The 20,674-nt window shown below is 42.2% G+C and overlaps 2 protein-coding genes across 2 annotated transcripts in view; one reads left to right on the forward strand and one right to left on the reverse strand.

Annotated features, from left to right (window-relative positions):
* Nucleotides 1-20,674, reverse strand: part of LOC135550436 (bcl2-associated agonist of cell death-like) — a 339,230-nt gene that overhangs the window by 314,575 nt on the left and 3,981 nt on the right. The gene's annotated exons all lie outside the window — the stretch shown is intronic.
* LOC135550434 (nuclear protein AMMECR1-like) overlaps nt 1-20,674 on the forward strand; it is a 39,461-nt gene that overhangs the window by 1,792 nt on the left and 16,995 nt on the right. Inside the window, exon 2 of the mRNA XM_064981225.1 lies at nt 11,598-11,708. Within this exon, the coding sequence (XP_064837297.1) occupies nt 11,598-11,708 (111 nt within the window). The remainder of the gene's footprint in view (nt 1-11,597; nt 11,709-20,674) is intronic.

Here is a 20,674-nt window from a genome sequence, read left to right on the forward strand (position 1 = left end):
AGTTATTTTCACTAGGTGGTGTGGTGCTCATGGATGCTAGCTAACGTCTGCTAGCTAGCTCAACAAAGAAAACAAAGTAGCTAGTTAGCATTAATGGATAAGTTAGCTTGGTAGACAGGAAGGGCGAGCGGTGCAACTTCCCAGTTGAGAAAGTTTGGAAAACCCCACGCAGCGCGTGGTGTGTTTGTCACTTTATCCATTTTTTGAAAATTAAGCTGCTAGATTCTATTCCGTCATCTAACATGGAGCTCTGGAACGTTGATAGCGAACTTGTTTGTTAGCTATATGGCTTGCGCGCTAGTTGCCGCTGTCTGAGTAGCCAGCATTCAGGTTAGCCAGCTAGCACACCTCAGCCAGGGAAACGTTAAAGGGGCCATCTGCAGTTGCTTTGTACATTTTTGGACTAATAAAATAATTATGTACCCATTGATTCCTGAAGAATATAACTTAGAAATGCCGTATGAGCTTAGTTCAACTGTCATACCTCACCAGAACCCAACATATAAGTTGTTTTACGGCAATGTTTGTAAACAAAGTCAATCTAAACTAACACTGTATGGCCACAAAACATGGTTAAACCTATACATTTGTTATCATTGATGGGCAGACCTTTTATCAATAGCTGTCTATGAATTTGAGTGGTTATATTTCTCCAGCCCCATCCCTCATCTTTTATTAACCCTATCAGTCCCGAGACCCCAGCAAATATTTGATTTTCATTTATCTTTATGTCCAGCCCATGTTTTACATTTTTCTTCCTTCAGGACAACAAGTATAACACACAAATAGTTGCATTCATGAGTTTTAGTTAGAAATGTCAATTAAAAAAAAGATGTTCCTGAAAACCTGATAAAAGTGTATTTATAAGAATGCTGTAAGTACATAAATTGTTTGTTCACAGGGACATGAATATAAAACTAGTCAGTGACAACTGTGTGGAGTTTGCGACAGCAACTGTTGGTTTATAGAGCTCGCCAGCTTGCAGTTATAAAACCCGGAAATGAGTTACCTCTGGTTCGTACAGCCATCCCTAGGGGATAAATGAATGGCGAATTAATAGGGTTTTGTAATAAATATCGAAAATAAGGTTTGAGGTTAACACAGGCTTAGGAGTTCTCATACGTATTGCTCTGAGACAATAGCACCTTTTCCTGTGATTTCCTTTGATCTTCTATGTAGAATAACCCCTAACCTTCTAACGACTGTTGTGTAGCTCGTAGAGCAAAACATTTGCGTGTTTGTGGCAGTCTCTGCTTTTCATAGATATCTTTTAATAGTTTATAGTTCAAATCATTCGAACTTTACAGACGTTTTTGTAAAAAGACCCGGCACAGGGCCCCTTTTGGGATCTGTCCTTTTCTCACAAACACAGCTCTAGCTCAGCCCCTGTTAATCACACAGGCTAATGGTTGGTATCTATGGATGCAGAATAAATTGACTAATCCAATGTTACCCATAAGTCTTTAGCTTAAACACACAATGTTTAAAAGGGGTTGGAATTCCAACACTTTGCGGTGGGACTCATTGGGTTAAATGAAACGGGCGGGGAGTATGGTTGGTTTGTTATCGTTTAAACTGCAGATTTTCGCTTTAAGAAATTGGCTTGCTAGCTCGTTCAACTGGACACTAGCTGTGGTAGTTCGCTTAAAGCGAGTAACAAAGCCAGTAACTTATGCCAACAGATGTTTTATTTTGTTAGATTGGGCATACCGTTACTTTATTTGTGAAACTGCTGACACTGAACCCTGGAGCAATCTGTTGTACTCTCACGCAAAACATAATTATTTTCTAAAAGGTCTTTTTCCACATATGTTTTAAGTTAAAACCTCAAAGTACAAATTGACTGTAGGTAGATTTGGCAACCCCAGAGATTTTATTCAAAACTCATAGAAAATGTGAACCACGTGCATGAACTAGGGCTGGGAATTGCCAGGGACCTCAAGATATCACAATACCTAGGTGCCGATAGGATGTGTATTGCAATTTTTTTTTTTTTTTATTGTGTTGATAAAATGTGTTTTATAGTGACATTTTATCTATACTGCACATTGCTTGTTTACAAAGACATAACACAAACAATGGATTAATAGCCTACAGCCTTTGCTTTGGGTTATGATAGTGCAATACAGTTGTCCTAAACTCAAGGCATAAGGTAAGCTAGCTATTTAAAAAAATATTGCCTAGTCAGACCATTATTACTGTTCCAGCTGGCCGATAAGCATTTTATTAGGTAGGTACTATTACTGTAGCACAGAGAATTTTCAACCAACCTTTTTACTTGGTGATACTTTCTCAATTACTGACTTGGAAGACAAAATACATCTAATGCCATATTTTTCCATGACTTATGCCATCCGAGTGAGTGACGAACAAATACAATGGGGGCCCCTGGAGGTCAGGGCCTCTAGGCCTTGGGTGCTCGGTCAGTAATTCAGCCATGATTACTACAAGGTTTAGATCGCTGGCTAGACTAACTTACCTAGTCATCTATAAAATGTTAGCTGATATGGGATAACTGAGTGACTGACATAACAAGAGGAGAATTGCTGATGCACAACAACATTTCGAAATTACAGGTTTGGTGCTCAAACATATTTTTTTTGTGGTGTGGGGACCCTTGGTGTTCCTGGCCCCAGTTTAGCCTACACACTTAGGCCTACGTTATTGGGGCGGAAGGTAGCCTAGCAGTTAAGAGCGTTTGGCCAGTAACCGAAAGGTCGCTGGTTGGAATCCCCGTGTTGGAAAGGTGGAAAAATCTTCCTTTCTGCCCTGAGCAAGGACGTCAACGCCCAGCAATAATTTCTCCCCAGGCGCTGATGATGTCGATTTAAGGAATCATCTCTCTGATTTGAGGGGTTGGGTTAAATGCGGAAGACACGTTTTGGTTGAATGTATTTAGTCGTTACACTGATTTAGGTATCCCCTTTCCCTTCTATTGTCATCAGTTATTACTGCCAACCTAATAGCCAGTGTGGATTTAGGGGGCTGTTGTCATGGTGGCCTTGCTCACAGTAAACATTGAGATGCTATTTTTATTGCGATGTGAATGTACTTTTCTCCTCTAAGGCTGTTAAAATGGTAATTGGCCATTACAGATAGATAACTCAGAAGTCTTCTCTGCATACTAGTGTGCAAGACCATATTTTAGCAGATAAGTAATTTTCAAATCAAATATGTCTGAGCTGCCTTTTTGCAGTTTAATTGTTATGGGATGAATACATTCTGTTATGGTAATATATGAATAAAGGATAGAATATTGTGGTCGCATCACCATCCCAAATAATACCTTAGTCACTGTGATAATTTTGTATCTTGTGACATATTGTTTCTTATATGTCCTGCTCGTCAAAAAACGGGTTTGACAGCTTTCGCACAAAACCCCAAATGGCCCCCAAATCATTGATGCATTGTTGCTACCATATACATTTCACAGTGATTCTGTTAACTAGAATATTAGCGCTACTGTGCCGTCATTTGAAAGTATCCTATGTATTTCTATATGTTTGCAACTTCATAAATGGGAGGCCTGGAGACAAACTATCGATGCCATTTATTTCAACATCGTTTTCTTCTTTTATAGAACATCCAGACATCAACATGCAGCTCAAAACATTGTTATGCGTCGTCTTTTTTTTTATATATATATTTTTTTTATTATGGCAAATGCTGTGCGCCTACACTGCCTTCAGAAAGTTTTCAGACCCCTGGACTTTTCCCACATTTTGTTACGTTACAGCCTTATTCGAAAATGTATTACATTGTTTTTCCTTATCACTCTCCACACAATACTTTCCAAATGCACTGTAGATACAGGTTTCTGCATCCCACCTTTTATCATCATTCCTTTTGGAAATTGCCTGGCATTTCTATAGATATTCAAGGGAAAGAGTGCAGAAAACATATTTATCTCTCCTCTCCCTCTCACACAAATGCATACGCCGGATCAACCAATTGCTCTACTCCTCTATATGCCATTTTTGTCATGTTGGATAGAGGAGTAGAGCAATTGGTTGACAGTTGGACACGTGATCCCATTTCTCAGTTTACAAGCACAGGGATTTCTTGAGAGGTCTAATGTGTGTGTGTGTGTGTGTGTGTGTGTGTGTGTGTACACATACATACTTACATACATATTAGTGAGAGTATCCGGGTTGCTATTGGTCTATTGAATTGCAGGGTATTTTCCCTTGATTCTGAAGTCCAGTTTTCAGCTCGTGTGTAACACTATAACCAACATCTTGTGTATGTTGTCATACTCTGTATTCACCCAAGCACGATGAAGAATAGTCTGAATCAGTATGTTCTTTGAGTGTGACATGAAGCAGCTAATGCTCAGGGCCATGGGGATAATGCACTGTAATCCGTTGATCTGTCGGATGCCCACTGTCTCTGGATTTCGAGGTCAAAGGAAAGTTCTGCCTGATGTCAGGAAATGGGACTGAAAATCCAAGCATGGAGTGGTAGATGGTTGGGGTTGGAGGAGGTTGGAAACCCAGCTTTTTATTGTATTTTCCTTCAAAGGGAAATTCCCCCGTGAAATGATTATTTTATATCCAGCTCCACTGTTCTGGAAAGACTCAACAAAACCTGAACAAAAATCCACTTGTGTGTGTGTGTATATAGCATTAGGAACTGTTCTTTCCATGACAGAATGACCAGGTGAACGCTATGATCCTTTATTGATGTCACTTGTTAAGTCCACAACAAATCAGTGTAGATGAAGGTGAGGAGACAGGTTAAAGAGGGATGTTTAAGCCTTGAGACAATTGAGACATGGATTGTGTATGTGTTCCATTCAGAGGGTGGTTGGGCAAGACAAAAGATTTAAAGTAACTTTGAACGGGCTATGGTAGTAGGTGCAGGCATACCGGTTTGTGTCAAGAACGACAACGCAGCTGGGTTTTTCACGCGCAACAGTTTCCCGTTTGTATCAAAAATGGTCCACCACCCAAAGGACATCCATCGAACTGTTGGAGGCATGGGAGTCGACATTGGCCAGCATCCCAGTGGAACGCTTTAAACAACTTGTAGAATCTGTGTCACTGTACTGGGGGCAAAAGGGGGTGGAACTCAATATCAGGAAGGTGTTCCTACTGTTCTGTCCACTCGGTGCATGCTGGGCTGTTTTACTTCAGTAGAAGGCATCTCATACATTCATATTTTTTTATGGTTATATATTCTTAAATGGGGAATTGATCACCCAGAGGGGGTTGTTTGCAGGAGGCAACAGAATACACACGGTTCCAGCCCTCCACTCGGTTCTGACATTAGTATGGTACTAATATAGAGTGCTCTCTGCAATCTCTGTTCATCTATGAAGACAATGAACTGAAAGCCCCACTGTTTCTATCTATTTTAATGCAGTTGACCTCTTTATGCGAATGTTTTTATTGAATAGCAAGGGCTTGTGCTTTTGGAGAGGACCTGAGTGCAGTCTCAACAATTTACCCCCACTTGCGTTAGCCCATAAGTCCAGAACGGACACGCGAGTAGTCTGATCCACCCAGGCGAGTGCGTTTACCACCAGGAGGATTCACATGATCAGCTGGGCGGGATCAACTCCAGGAGGAAGAGGGTTATTGCTGTCTTCTGGGCATGGCTCAGAACCATGGTTGTATAATAAAGCTGCTCTTCCGGGGCTTAAATGAACGTTAAAACTTACCCTTGTACCTCAAGCCTCCAGCTTGATTTATTCTAGACAACTATGTGTTAGATGTACTGGGCCTGGTTGTTTCTGCTTGAGAAAGTGATGTGAGGAATATGACACCAGTCCCTCCCATCCCCCATCTGATCTCTGCACACACTCCTGCCCACAACACCAGCTCCATTTGTGACCCATACATTAGTAGCCAAGGGAGTGTAATATGTCCATGCATGTGACTTACACCTATTTTCTCAATTTGGTAGGTACTTAGCCAATACTACAATATTGAATCTCCTGAGTAATCCCCCCCCCCCCACACAGTGTGAAAGCTGGCACTGGGCCCGGGGATTGTAATGTGCAGTTGTGACGGGTGGGACTGACGTCATCAGGACAGATTAGTAGTCGGTCTGCAGTGTGAAGGTGGCTGTGTGAACTGGGCTCCAGATGTAGCAATGCGCATGAAAACGCCCCTGCAGCTTTTTCTACTGTTTCCACTGTTTGGAATGGCACGGGCCTTCTTTTTATGGGCTGATTGGTATAGAGCAAAGGTTTTGAAGCAACTCTTAAAACCTATTTATGTCATCACATCCTGTTTTATCTGAACTAATGTGTAGACTTTCCCTTTGTTTGACTTACTGCTTTAAATTAAGACCGAGTGACTAACTGGGCACAGTTAAGTATGCTTGACAAAGCTTTTTAAAAGCATCCTTTGTTTGATGTACTTTGCAGAGACATGGTGTGTCCTCAGAGCTTGACCTCTGCAGTGCAGAAAGTTGATTCTCCGACTGGATTCCATCCCAATGTGTTTGTGTGCCCGAGTTGGCAATGGATGAATACCAAATGGGAAGTGATGGATCACCCTTTTACACATGTAATTTAATTGAAAACATTGAGGAACTCTGCTCTTCACTCTTCAGACATACAGAACAGTCGGGGTGGGGGTTGGTATGGTATGTGAGGATAGCGTTGGCTGTGGGTGGGGAATGGATGATGAGTGGAACCATCAAGGTCACAGTATGGCACGTGATGCGATAGGACTACCCTTTAGCATGTAGCCGGCAGGTTGGGATTAATGTTCAGAATTGGCACACTGAACTGAGTGGGACATCTGGGAGAGTAGAGAGAGAGAGAGAGAGGAAAAAGAGCCTGAATAGCACGATGAGCACCTTTTTTATAGGTGCCCAGAGAATAGTGTTACAGCATCTGAATGTACATCTTCAGTGGACAGAAAGACCGTCATGCTGCTCTGTTGATACCTGCTTGAACAGTGATTTTTCTGGTTTCTAGCCGATTAAACACAGGCCTACTTCGCAGTCTCCATTTCATATCTGCCCTATTGTCCTTTTTAAAAACAATTTATCACTCTTCCATGGGGTTTTGGACCGATTTTTCTTTTGCTTAGACCTCATGGTATGATTTGATTCATCAGCAGTTTATTAATAGAAATCAATGTTTACTCGCATGAGTCTGGCTTTTTTTTATCACACTGAACCCATCAACCCTGGCTGCATGTCAAAAATGTACTCCGTCGACCCATCCCTCCAGAACACACACCATAGAGGAAGGTTTACTTAGCAGTCACAACTGACCGCTCACTCATGAGACCCATCGTGGATTCTTGTCAGGAAAATATCTGATAGACAAATGTTCTAACTGAAAAAAATTCAGTTTTGAAATTAAACTCCTGCTTTTGTCAGACCAGTGGAAGACTATTGATAAATGTGTTCTTTCACCCCTCAGAGTGGTGCCTGGGGCAACAACTGTGGCTCTTGTTGGCTGTCCTTGCCTCTGCCTTTGTTTTCCCATTTGGCTCACACCACGGCCTCTCTCAGGCTACTGCTCACCTTGTTTGCCAAGGGGTTCCTCGGCCAGATTAAAAGCGATTCATCTTGAGGGAGCTGCAGGCTGGCCTGACTGACTGACTCACTGACTGGCTGTCTGGAGGAACTTGTCTCTCTGAACTCATCCCATTACATCAGAGCTAAAGTTGTCTGTCTGCCTCTCTAGAGATCACTTCTTATTAGGATCGACTGACATCAATCTGTCTTTAGTTTCCCCCTCTCTCAAGCATGTTTATGTGATGCATCCGTCTCTCACACACACTCACTCTGACAGATTTTTCTGTTCAGTCTTTCAGACTGAAGGTCACTGTGAAGTGGTTGTCCACCATTCTGTTCTTTTCAGACACTTATCGAATGCTGTCTGTGCAGTCCAGAGAGGAGTGGATTTAAATGTAGATTGGCTGCTCCTCAGTTTTGATTATTTGGATCCCCGTTTGCTGACGCCAATGGCGACAGCTCGTCCTCTCTCTAAACAAATCTTGCTGATAAAAATGTTGATTAGCAAGCAACAGCTCCTTTCCCCACTCTGTATCATTTTCTCTCCCAAGACCATCTTTCCTCCCTCCCCCATGCATTGCCCTGGCTTTTAAATATACACTATATATACACAAGTATGTGGACACCCTTTCAAATGAGTGGATTTGGCTTTTTCAGACCCACCTGTTGCTGACAGGTATTTAAAATCGAGCACATAGCCATGCAATCTCCATAGACAATACATTGTCAGTAGAATGGCCTTACTGAAGAGCTCACTGACTTTCAACGTGGCACCATCACAGGATGCCACCATTCCAACATGTCAGTTTGTCAAATTTCTGCCCTGCTTAGAGCTTCCCCGATCAACTGTAAGGGCTGTTAATGTGAAGTGGAAACGTGAAGAAGCAACAACAGCTCAGCTGCGAAGTGGTAAGCCATACAAGCTCACAGAACGGGACCGACGAGGGCTGAAGCTTGTCGTGCATAAAAATCATCTGTTCTTGTTCTCTGGAGTGATAAATCACGCTTCACCATCTGGCAGTCCAACGGACGAATCTGGGTTTGGCAAATGCAAGGAAAACGCTACCTGCCCCAATGCATAGTGCCAACTGTAAAGTTTGGTGGAAGAGGAATAATGTTCTGGGGTTGTTTTTCATGGTTCGGGCTAGGCCCCTTAGTTCAATTGAAGTGAAATCTTAACGCTACGGCATACATTCTAGACGATTCTGTGATTCCAACGACAATGCCCCTGTGCACAAAGCAAGGTCCATATAGAAATGGTTTGTTGAGATCAGTGTGGAATAACATGACTGGCCTGCTCTTGTGGCTAAATGAAAGCAAGTCCCTCAGCAATGTCCCAACATCTAGTAGAAAGCCTTCCCATAAGAGTGGAGGCTGTTATAGCAGTAAAGGGGGAACCAACTCTATTTTTATGCCCATGATTTTGGAATGAGATGTTTGACGAGCAGGTGTCCACATACTTCTGGTAATGTACATGAAATCATGAACCTCAAAGGCGTTGATATTAAGAATAGTTCTATTTAATTTTTATGGCCCTCTCTTTACAATGGTCATTATGAAATGTATATCTACCTCTACAAGTTTCTATGTTCAACAGCTGTATCTTCTTCTGGAGAACTAAGTTGATACTGTAGACTGGAGATGCCTATTTATACTCAGCTCTGAGCATAGACATCTGCTTAGATGTGAATGAGGCTGAAACATTTTAGTCTTCCTTATCTGCCCAGATAGTGACTTAGTGATGTCTGTACGAACAAAGTGTATTAACCTAGGCAAGGATCTGCCTTTTGTGTTGTGCTATATATAAATGTTCATGTGCTGTGCGTGTATATATACTTAGCTAGCAACAGTAGACCTGGGGGTTATTGAGAAACGGTCTCGTGATTTTAGGGCAAAGGAGTGGAGCGACTGCCAGGCTTTTAGTGGATTAGTTGGACACCCTGAGCTGCAATATTTCCTGCATATGAGGATCTTGTGTCGGTGTGTTAAACATGTGTTTTGTTGGCAAGAGACTAACCATGACAAGGCGATCAGTTTACAGAGAAGGCAAAGTAGTATATCGGTTGGTGTAGGGAAATGTTACTGACTTCTGCCTCGTCTGTCTGTCTGTCTTTCTGAAATGGATTTAGTCTCCCAATGGGCAGTCGAGCTCAAAATGGGCGTAATTAGAGGACAGAGTAAACTGGACAGGTTTTCACAGCCACAGAGCTGCTTTGAAGGAAAATTGTAACTTTTATTTTATTCAGAGAACACCTGAATGTAAAACAGAGATGATCTCTCTAACAGCAAAATACACTGAAGAAAAATGAAATGCAACACGTGTTGGTACCATGTTTCATGAGTTGAAATAAAAGATCCCAGAGGGGTTCTATATACACAAAAAGCTTATTCCTCAAAAATGTGGTACACAAATGTGTTTATATCCCTGTTAGTGAGCATTGTTCCTTTGCCAAGAGAATCCTTCCACCTGAAAGGTGTGGCATATCAAGAAGCTGATGAAACAGCATGGTCATTAGACAGGTGCACCTTGCACTGGGGACAATAAAAGTCCACTCTAAAATGTGCAGTTTTGTCACACAACACAATGCCACAGATGTCGCAAGTTGAGGGAGCACGCAATTGGCATGCGGACAGCAAAGGAATGTACACCAGAGCTGTTCCCCGAGAATTTAATGTTAATTTCTTTACCAAGCCGCCTCCGTCATTTTAGAGAATTTGGCAGTACGTCCAACCGGTCTCAAACGCAGACCACGTGTATGGCTAGTGGTTTGCTGATGTCAACGTCGTGAACACAGTGCTCCATGGTGGCGGTGGGGTTATGGTGTGGACAGGCATTAGCTACGGAAAAACGAACACAATTGCATTTCATCTTTAGCAATTTGAATGCACAGAGATATAGTAACGAGATCCCGAGGCCCATTGTCCTGCCATTCATCCGCCACCATGGCCTCATGTTTAAACAGGATAATGCACAGCCCCATGTCGCAAGGATCTGTATATAATTCCTGGAAGCTGAAAATATCCCAGGTCTTCCATGGCCTGCATACTCACCAGACATGACACTCCTTGAGCATTTTTGGGAAGCTCTGGATCGACGTGTACAACAGCGTGTTCCAGTTCCTGCAAATATCCAGGAACTTCGCACAGGCATTCACATTCCACAGGCCACAATCAACAGCCTGATCAACTCTATGTAGAGGAGATGTGTCACGCTGCATGAGGCAATTAGAAATAGGCCATAGAAACCCATTTCATGAAGCTCCCGACGAACAGTTCTTGTGCAGACTTTGCTTCCAGAGGTAGTTTGGAACTTGGTAGTGTGTGTTGCAACCGAGGACAAACGATTTTTACACACTTCAGCACTCGGTGGTCCTGTTCTCTGAGCTTGTGTGGACCACCACTTTGCGGCTGAGCTGTTGTTGCTCCTAGACGTTTCCACTTCACAATAACAACACATACAATTGACCGGGCAGCTCTAGCAGGGCAGACATTTGAACTGACTTGTAAAGGAGGTGGCATCCTATGACATTGCCACGTTGAAAGTCACTGAGCTCTTCAGTAAGGCCATTCTACTGCCAGTGTTTGTCTATGGAGATTGCATGGCGATGTGCTCGGGTGTGGCTGAAAAAGCTGAATCCGCTAATTTGAAGGGGTGTCCATATACTTTTGTATGTATAGTGTATCTGTTACCAGATTCATATTTGTATTGCCGGTCATGTGAAAGCCATAGATTTCGGCCTAATACATTTATTTCAATTGACCGATTTCCTTAAATTAACTAACTCAGTAAAATCTTTGGATTTGTTCCATGTTGCGTTTATTTTTGCTCAGTATATAATAGAATGTAGCCATCTTATTTTTAGTACTCGCTACACATTGTCAATCAATATGTGTCAGTGAAATGTTAGGTGAGAAAAACCCTTTGTCGGTGTCCAATATCACCCCTAGGAATGTGAGAAATCAATGTAAATATTGCCTCAATTGTTTTTCTCAACCCTGAGTGGGTCCTGAATCTTCAAATAAACACACAAGAGGGTAGGCCTAGTTTTTACATGGTGTTCTAATGTGTTAAACTCTAAAGGTCCCAACATTGTCTTCCCTTCTTTCTATTTCAGCCCGCTGTTCGTCACATGGAAAATAGGCAGAGACAAGCGGTTGAGGGGATGTATAGGTACATTTTCTGCCATGAACCTGCACTCAGGACTCAGGGAGTACACCCTTACCAGGTAAGCCTCTCTTAATTTGATCATCATGCACAGAGGTCCGAGCATGTACTGCGCTTTCCTTTAGGCTAAACCACTGCAGTCAGGCTTTTTCTCCAAACAAAAGTCTCTCTCAGTGGAAGATAAAAGTACAGCGGCTGGTTTCGACCCGTAAAGCGCTATGAGGCGGAGGGTGGTGAGCAGTGATGGGAGAGACGAGTGAAGGCGCTAGCAGACGTACCGTGTCTGTGTTATCTCCCTGTAGTCTGCTGGGATATCTCCGGAGGGACTGGCTGACTGTCACACTTTTGCCTCATAGGCATGAACAACACAATAGAGGAAGGGAATGAGGGATGATGACAAATCCTTTTTGTGGTATTGAAGTAAAAAAAAAAATATCTGGGTGTGAAGAGAATTTATCTTTTGTGTCTGTTCTTATTATTCAGTCACTGAAAGAGACCCCCGCCATCAGAGCAACAATTCTGCTTTGTTGGATTATGTAAGGAAAGGGCTCATTGAACGGGGACAAACGGCATACCAGCTGGACAGGAAAAAATTACTGTGTTTGAATGGGCAGGGGGTGCACATTAGGCTGAGCTGTAGCTCTCTATTGCTTTTTTACATACATTACATATTTTTACATACACACTCACAGACACGCTGACATCTGGAACTGGGCTCCTATTGGCTCCAAGTTAAGACTCCTGCCAGCCTCCTATTGGCCAGCGCTGTTGCTAGGATGATTCCACACTGAGGCCTATAGAGGAGGTGATGCACTGCAACAGAGAGATCAATCTTTCTGCTGTTACAGCAAATGTCAAGTTGGACTCGACTAAATCAATTCATTTATTTGATCTGATAAAATAGAAGCCCTTACTATAGCATTTCAGCAAAAAAATGTTTTATTTAGTTGACATGCATATTTTTAAAGAGCCTCAAACAGAGTTTCCTGTAGCTTTTGTTTTTAATTTCACCGTAGGTAGTCAAGGTTCAAGGATAATGCATTTTAAAGTTTCTTCTGTGGACTGAACTGTACCACAAATTTCAGGCCTCCTGTTTTTATTTTATTTTATTTTCGAGGGGAGAGCAGCGTGTTGTCATGGGGAACCAAAAAAACAGGGCGAAGCGTCCAGATGAGGATGCCAGTAAAGCTGAGGGTTTTCTTCACTCAGTATGAATGCCTTTGTGAGCACGAATGTCATTAGTGAGGCCTGGGTTTCTTCTGGAGAAAAGGGGGGGGGGCTTTTTGTATTCAACTCTCACAGTAATGTTATCAATATTACTGTCTTCTTTGATCAAAAGAAGGATAATCCTTCATGTTTTACATGCAAAAGTAATTCTGCTATGATTTTCTAGCTTGTTTGTCTGAAAATAGCTGTATCTGATCATGTATTTTGCTGAGCCGAACAGACAGGGCAGCTTTAGTTTTCGTCTCCGGGCCCGTGCTAACTTAACCCATGGTCGTTGTTTTGTTTTCAGACACTTTTTCCTCCAGCTGCATTCCAATCTCCCTGGTTCTAATTATTCAACTTTGAAGATCTCATAATGCCACAATTTCACCAGGCAGAACAGAATGCATGCTTAGGAAGATGTTATTGTGTCAAACACACAGTTCGTTTGTGCCTGTTCAGTCCTCCCAACAAACAATTGTGGTTCGCCTCTGCTGCTGTTCCCTTTTTGAAACCAATGTTTTAAATAATGTTTTCAAAGAGCAGGATGTTCATGGCTGAGGGAGACGATGATTATTATACAGTTGCCTGGAAGCCGCTATTGTACCAAGTAAGCCATGTCCTATAATTATCCAGTTAATGTTATGGGAATTTAGGCTATACCTCAGCAATTCTACAGAACACCCCTCCCACTCTTACCAAATACAAAAATATAACAAGGAGCTTGTGCCTTGGAGCTTGTGTGTGTGTGTTTTCAGTTATGTATACGTCAAAGGACATTTGGTGCTGAATAAATCATGCATCACATGCACATCCAGAGGAGGAACGGCCCCAGGGACTTACAGGAAGGTTTTACCTCCCTGAGATGTTGCTCAGTGCTCAGCTTGGCTCTCAGACATGTATGTAACTCATTTACACTGTCATGGCCAGTTCAGATGCAGCTTTGCCTGTTTAAAGGGCCCCAACAGTCATTCTGATTCACATGTAAAATAGCCTTTTGTGTGACTAAAACATCACACACACAATTTGTCTGATTTAAAATGTTCAAAATTTGAGAAAAAGTACTTATTCACTCATGTCAAACTACCAGGAAGTCTGAAAAGACAGACTGGGCTAATAGGCCGAGTGGTGGGGGAGCTCACCTTGACTTGGTTATTTGAAAATGCCTATATCAAGTAGAGGTCGGCCGATTTGTCGGAATGGCCGATTTAATTAGAGCCGATTTCAAGTTTTCATAACAATCGGAAATCTGTATTTTGGGCACCGATTTGGCCGATTATATAAAAGAAAAATGTATTTTTTACACCTTTATTTAACTAGGCAAGTCCGTTAAGAACATATTCTTATTTTCAATGACGGCCTAGGAACGGTGGGTTAACTGCCTTGTTCAGGGGCAGAACGACAGATTTTTACCCTGTCAGCTCCGGGATTCAATCTAGCAACCTTACAGTTAACTAGTTCAATGCTCTAACCACCTGCCTCTCATTGCACTCCTCGAGGAGCCTGCCTGTTACGTGAATGCAGTAGAAGCCAAGGTAAGTTGCTAGCTAGCATTAAAAAATCAATCATAATCACTAGTTATAACTACACATGGTTGATGATATTACTAGTTTATCTAGCGTGTCCTGCGTTGCATATAACTTATGCAAAGCAGGGGGATGATTTAACAAAAGTGCATTTGCCAAAACAAGTCACAATCGTTGCACGACTGTACCTAACCATAAACACCAATGCCTTTCTTAAAATCAATACACAGAAGTATATATTTTTAAACCTGCATATTTAGCTAAAAGAAAGGTTAGCAGGCAATATTAGCCAGGTGAAATTGTGTCACTTCTCTTGCGTTAATTGCACGCAGAGTCAGGGTATATGCAACACTATGGGCAGCCTGGCTCGTTGCGAACTAATTTGCCAGAATTTTACATAATTATGACATAACATTGAAGGTTGTGCAATGTAACAGGAATATTTAGACCTAGGGATGCCACCCGTTAGATAAAATACCGAACAGTTCCGTATTTCACTGAAAGAATTAAGTTTTGTTTTCGAAATGATCGTTTCCGGATTCGACCATATTAATGACCAAAGGCTCGTTTTTCTGTGTGTTATTATGTTATAATTAAGTCTATGGTTTGATAGAGCAGTCTGACTGAGCGGTGGTAGTCACCAGCAGGCTCATAAGCATTCATTCAAACAGCACTGTTATGCGTTTTGCCAGCAGCTCTTCGCTGTGCTTTAAGCGTTGCGCTGTTTATGACTTCAAGCCTATCAACTCCCGAGATTAGGCTGGTGTAACCGATGGGAAATGGCTAGCTAGTTAGCGGGCTGCGCGCTAATAGCGGTTCAATTGGTGACGTCACTCACTCTGAGACTTGGAGTAGTTGTTCCCCTTGCTCTGCGAGGGCTGCAGCTTTTGTGGAGCGATGGGTAACGATGCTTCGAGGGTGGCTGTTGTCGATGTGTTCCTGGTTCGAGCCCAGGTAGGGGCGAGAAGAGGGACGGAAGCTATACTGTTACACTGGCAATACTAAAGTGCCTATAAGAACATCCAATAGTCAAAGGTATATGAAATACAAATGGTATAGAAAAAAATAGTCCTATAAATTATTATTAACTACAACCTAAAACCTCTTACCTTGGAATATTGAAGTCTCATGTTAAAAGGAACCACCAGCTTTCATATGTTCTCATGTTCTGAGCAAGGAACTTAAACGGTAGCTTTTTTACATGGCACATATTGCACTTTTACTTTCTTCTCCAACACTTTGTTTTTGTGTTATTTAAACCAAATTGAACATGTTTCATTATTTATTTGAGGCTAAATTGATTTAATTGATGTTATTATATTAAGTTAAAATAAGTGTTCATTCAGTACTGTTGTAATTGTCAATTTTGACAAATAAATAAAAACAATCTGCCGATTTTTTTGTTTTTGTTTTGTTTTTTGTGTTTTTTCCCCCATTTTTTTTATTTTTTAATCGGTATCGGCTTTTTTTGGTCCTCCAATAATCGGTATCGACGCTGAAAAATCATAATCGGTCGACCTCTATCAAGCAACATGGACCCAGTGTTGTTGCGAGATTATCTCAAGGAAATCTGCTGATACACAAAGCAGCTCACATTTTTTTTTTAAATTTTTAGTTGATCATGTTTGGTTATTGTAACAGCATCCATATAGACAATGTTGGCCATATAATTTAGCTAACTAGCCCAAATAGCTTGCTAAACACTGCTGACAATTCTAACTAGGTAGTTCATCTTGGACAATTTTACTTTCAAATAAAATTTAATTTGTCACATGCTTTGTGAAAGAAAGGTGTAGACTTAAAGTGAAATGCTTACTATTCAACAACGCAAAAAGAAAAGTTGAAATGTTTAAAAAAAATAATAACACAAGGAATAAATACACAATAAGTAATGATAACTTGGGTATATACTTAGGGGTACGAGATAGCGGTAGATATGTACATATAGTTAGGGATAAAGTGACTAGGCACCGGGATAGATAATAATCAGTAACAGCAGCTTATGTGATGAGTCAAAAGACTTAGTACAGATATTCCGGGTAGCTAATAGTTTGCTAAATAAAACTAAAACTAATAGTTTGTCTTATAGCTTGGGGATAGAAGCTGTTCAGGGTCCTGTTAGTTCCTGGAACAGCTTGCTGTACAGGTGAGCGTCTGGGTACATTTCCAGGATGGAGCTCCCGACCAACAGTTATTGTGCTGACGTTGCTTCCAGAGGCAGTTTGGAACTCGGTAGTGAGTGTTGCAACCGAGGACAGACGACTTTACACGCTTCAGCACTTGTCAGTCCCATTCTGCGCGCTTGTGTGGCCTACCACACTAGTGGCAGAAATTTGACGAACTGACTTGTTGTCATCCTATGACAGTGCCACGTTGAAAGCTACTGAGCTCTACAGCAAGGCTGTGTTTATCTATGGAGTTTGCATGGCGGTGTGCACAATTTTTATTCAGCTCTCAGAAACGGGTGTGACTGAAATAGCCGAATCCACTCATTTGAAGGGGTGTCCACATACTTTCACATTTACAGTACCAGTCAAAAGTTCAGACACACCTACTCATTCAAGGGTTTTTCTTTATTTTTACTAAACTCATCAAAAAAATACCCTGTCTTTCAAAGATAATTCGTATAAATCCAATTAACTTCACAGATCTTCATTGTAAAGGGTTTAACACTGTTTCCATGCTTGTTCAATGAACCATAAACAATTAATGAACATGCAGGTGTGGAACGGTTGTTAAGACACTAACAACTTAGGCAATTGAGGTCACAGTTATGAAAACATGGGACACTGAAGAGGCCTTTCTACAGACTTTGATAAACACCAAAAGAAAGATGCCCAGGGTCCCTGCTCATCTGCGTGAATGTGCCTTAGGCATGCTGCAAGGAGGCATGAGGACTGCAGATGTGGCCATGGCAATAAATTGCAATGTCCGTACTGTGAGACACCTAAGATAGCGCTACAGGGAGACAGGACGGACAGCTGATCATCCTCGCAGTGGCAGACCACGTGGAACAACACCTGCACAGGATCGGTACATCCGAACATCACACCTGCAGGACAAGTCAAGATGGAAACAACTGCCCGAGTTACACCAGGAACGCACAATCCCTCCATCAGTGCTCAGACTGTCCGCAATAAGCTGGACTGAGGACTTGTAGGCCTGTTGTAAGGCAGGTCTCACCAGACATCACCGGCAACAACGTCGCCTATGGGCACAAACCCACCGTCGCTGGACCAGACAGGACTGGCAAAAAGAGCTCTTCACTGACAAGTCGTGGTTTTGTCTCACCGGGGGCGATGGTCGGATTCGCATTTATCGTCGAAGGAAAGAGCGTTACACCGAGGCCTGTACTCTGGAGTGGGATCGAGGTGGAGGGTCCGTCTTGGGCGGTGTGTCACAGCATCATTGGACTGAGCTTGTTGTCATTGCAGGCAATCGTAACGCTGTGCATTACAGGGAAGACATCCTCCTCCCTCATGTGGTACCCTTCCTGCAGGCTCATCCTGACATGACCCTCCAGCATGACAATGCCACCAGCCATACTGCTCGTTCTGTGTGTGATTTCTTGCAAGACAGGAATGTCAGTGTTCTGCCATGGCCAGCGAAGTGCCCGGATCTCAATCCCATTGAGCACATCTGGGACCTGTTGGATCTGGGACCTGTTGGAGTGCTCGGGCCATTCCCCCAAGAAATGTCTGGGAACTTGCAGGTGCCTTGGTGGAAGAGTGGGGCAACATCTCACAGCAAGAACGGGCAAATCTGGTGCAGTCCATGAGGAGATGCACTGCAGCACTTAATGCAGCTGGTGGCCACACCAGATACTGACTGACTTTTGATTTTTGATTTCCCTCCCCCTTGTACAGTGACATTATTTCATTTCTGTTAGTCACACGTCTGTGGAACTTGTCCAGTTTGTCTCAGTTGATGAATCTTATGTTCATACAAATATTTACACAATATATTCAATATTTACGCAGTTGACAGTGCGAGGACTTTTCTTTTTTTGCTGAGTTTATTTTCTGCATTGTAAAATAATAGTGAAGACATCAAAACTATGAAACAACACACATGGAATCATGTAGTAACCAAGAAAGTGTTAAACAAATCAAAATGCATTTGAGATTCTTCAAAGTAGCCATCCTTTGCCTTGATGATTGCTTTGCACACTCTTGGCATTCTTTCAACCAGCTTCATGAGGTTGTTGAGAGAATTCCAAGAGTGTGCAAAGCTGTCATCAATGCAAAGAGTGGCTACTTTGAACAATCAAAAATAAACAAATCCAAATATATTTTTTCTAACACTTTTTGGTTACTACATGATTCCATATGCGTTATTCCATAGTTTTGATGTCTTCACTATTATTATACAATGTAGAAAATAGTACAAATAAAGAAAAACCCTTGAATGAGTAGGTTGGTCTGAACTTTTGACTTGTAGTGTGTGTGTGTGACAATCAATGATGTCAAGAAGTTTGTAGGATTCTCCCGTTTGGCATGTCTCTTGATGTAATGACACTACAACAGTGTCAGAGTTTCGGGCAACTTTCCCCCATGCTTTTGTTCGATGCTGGCTAAAGACCTAGCTACCCAATTACTAGCTTATAGCAGGGGGAGGGGAGAACCAGTAACTTTATGATCAAACTTTATCGTTGTAAAAGGAAATAAGGTCGGTATCTAATTTTATGCAAAGTATGCCTATGTGTATTACAATTGGTTATTGTTTTAGTCATATTATTTCTTAAACATCTTTCTCAGGGTTAGTGAGCGTTAACCAACCTGATAGCCTCGCTGGCTCACAGTGGGGGAGAGAAGATGCAGTTGATTACGGTGTTGTTTTTGTGTGTGTTTATACATCTGTGGCTGGGATGAGACAGAGGAGCAAACAATTCATGAAAGAATGCATTCATTTTATAGTGGCTGGATACAAGCGGTTTCAATGTTTCTCTGTCTATCTCTCTGTGTTCCTCACGTGATCTGCGCTCGTGTCAAAAGGCCCTTGCTGCAAACCTTCACCCGCCCAATAATCTGTCATTCACGGTAGGAATGTCATACATTAGTGTGTGTTCGCTGTACTGTTTTATATATATACTATGAGGTAACTGACCGCGTTTGGGAGGTCAAGCTCATCACTTCCGCCATTTATCTTTGGGACCATAGATCCATTCATTGTAGCCCCTCTACAACTGGTATTAATAAATATATTAAAATATTTAGTTGATAGATGACAATCGGATCACTGTTTGGCGTCCATCTGGTATTATACTGCGTTTTATGGATAAGCCTACCTCGTCAGCGTTGGTCTGTAGAGAATAAACAGCTTAGCATCCTGCTCCACCTCTCACTCTTAGAGGATCTTACAAAGCATGCTGTGTCTCTGTAATGTGTTATGCGTGCTGTCCAGAGCAGCCATTTTGTAGAGGGTTAGATCATCGGTTTGTTTTAGTAGACGGCCCTCGTGCTCTGAAACTACCAGCCAGGCAGACTTGTCACGTCCCTGTTGTACTCCCCTCTGCTGGAACTGGAACTGATGATGACTGCACCGGCAAAGGAATGTGGACACATCAACTTAGTGGATGCAGTGTTGTTTGTATTCAGCTATAGGCCTAAGTGGAGCTTATAAATGTGAACACGTGTGAAACACAGGCTTGGCTTAATAATATTTGGATAAAAGGGTCAGCTCAGGAAAACTACAGGTTTATTTGTATAATGACTCATCTGATACTGAGGGTAAGCCTCACTACTCTCCTGTATTTCCAGAGGTATGTGGGCAATGTTTGTGCATCCATATTGAGTCTACTGTCTGAGGAATATTTGCCAACCCTGCCCCTCTAATCAATCAGTTTGATCTGCTGCTCTGCCACCAGCAGCACAAAGCATTCCCCTCTCTCTCCCATGGAATCTTTTAAGGGAGCTGCAGAGAATGTAACACGGGCATTAGAATAATTTCTCCAGCCATGGCTGTTTCGCCACTGAGACTCTTAGAGCCGATGTCATAGCTGGTCAGGACATTATAGAATGTGGGCGGACTGTCTAATCCTGTTTATCGTGACGAAAATGATCATGTTTTCCACCCACCTCGCCATTGACCATGTTGTTAACACAGGAAATGGAGGGGCCAATGAAACACAAGAAATGACAGATATTGGGAGGTCCTGACTCGTAGGGGATGTGTAATTTGTTGCTAAGGGTGTCTGTGAAATGAAGGATGACCAGCTGAAAGCTCTTGAGTATAGGTTGTAGGCTCAAGTGTTTTAGTTGAGGCTCAACTGTTTGTTTTGTAGAAGGGTGCTGTG

Source organism: Oncorhynchus masou, chromosome 12 (assembly GCF_036934945.1).
Source record: "Oncorhynchus masou masou isolate Uvic2021 chromosome 12, UVic_Omas_1.1, whole genome shotgun sequence".
Classification (NCBI taxonomy): domain Eukaryota; kingdom Metazoa; phylum Chordata; class Actinopteri; order Salmoniformes; family Salmonidae; genus Oncorhynchus; species Oncorhynchus masou.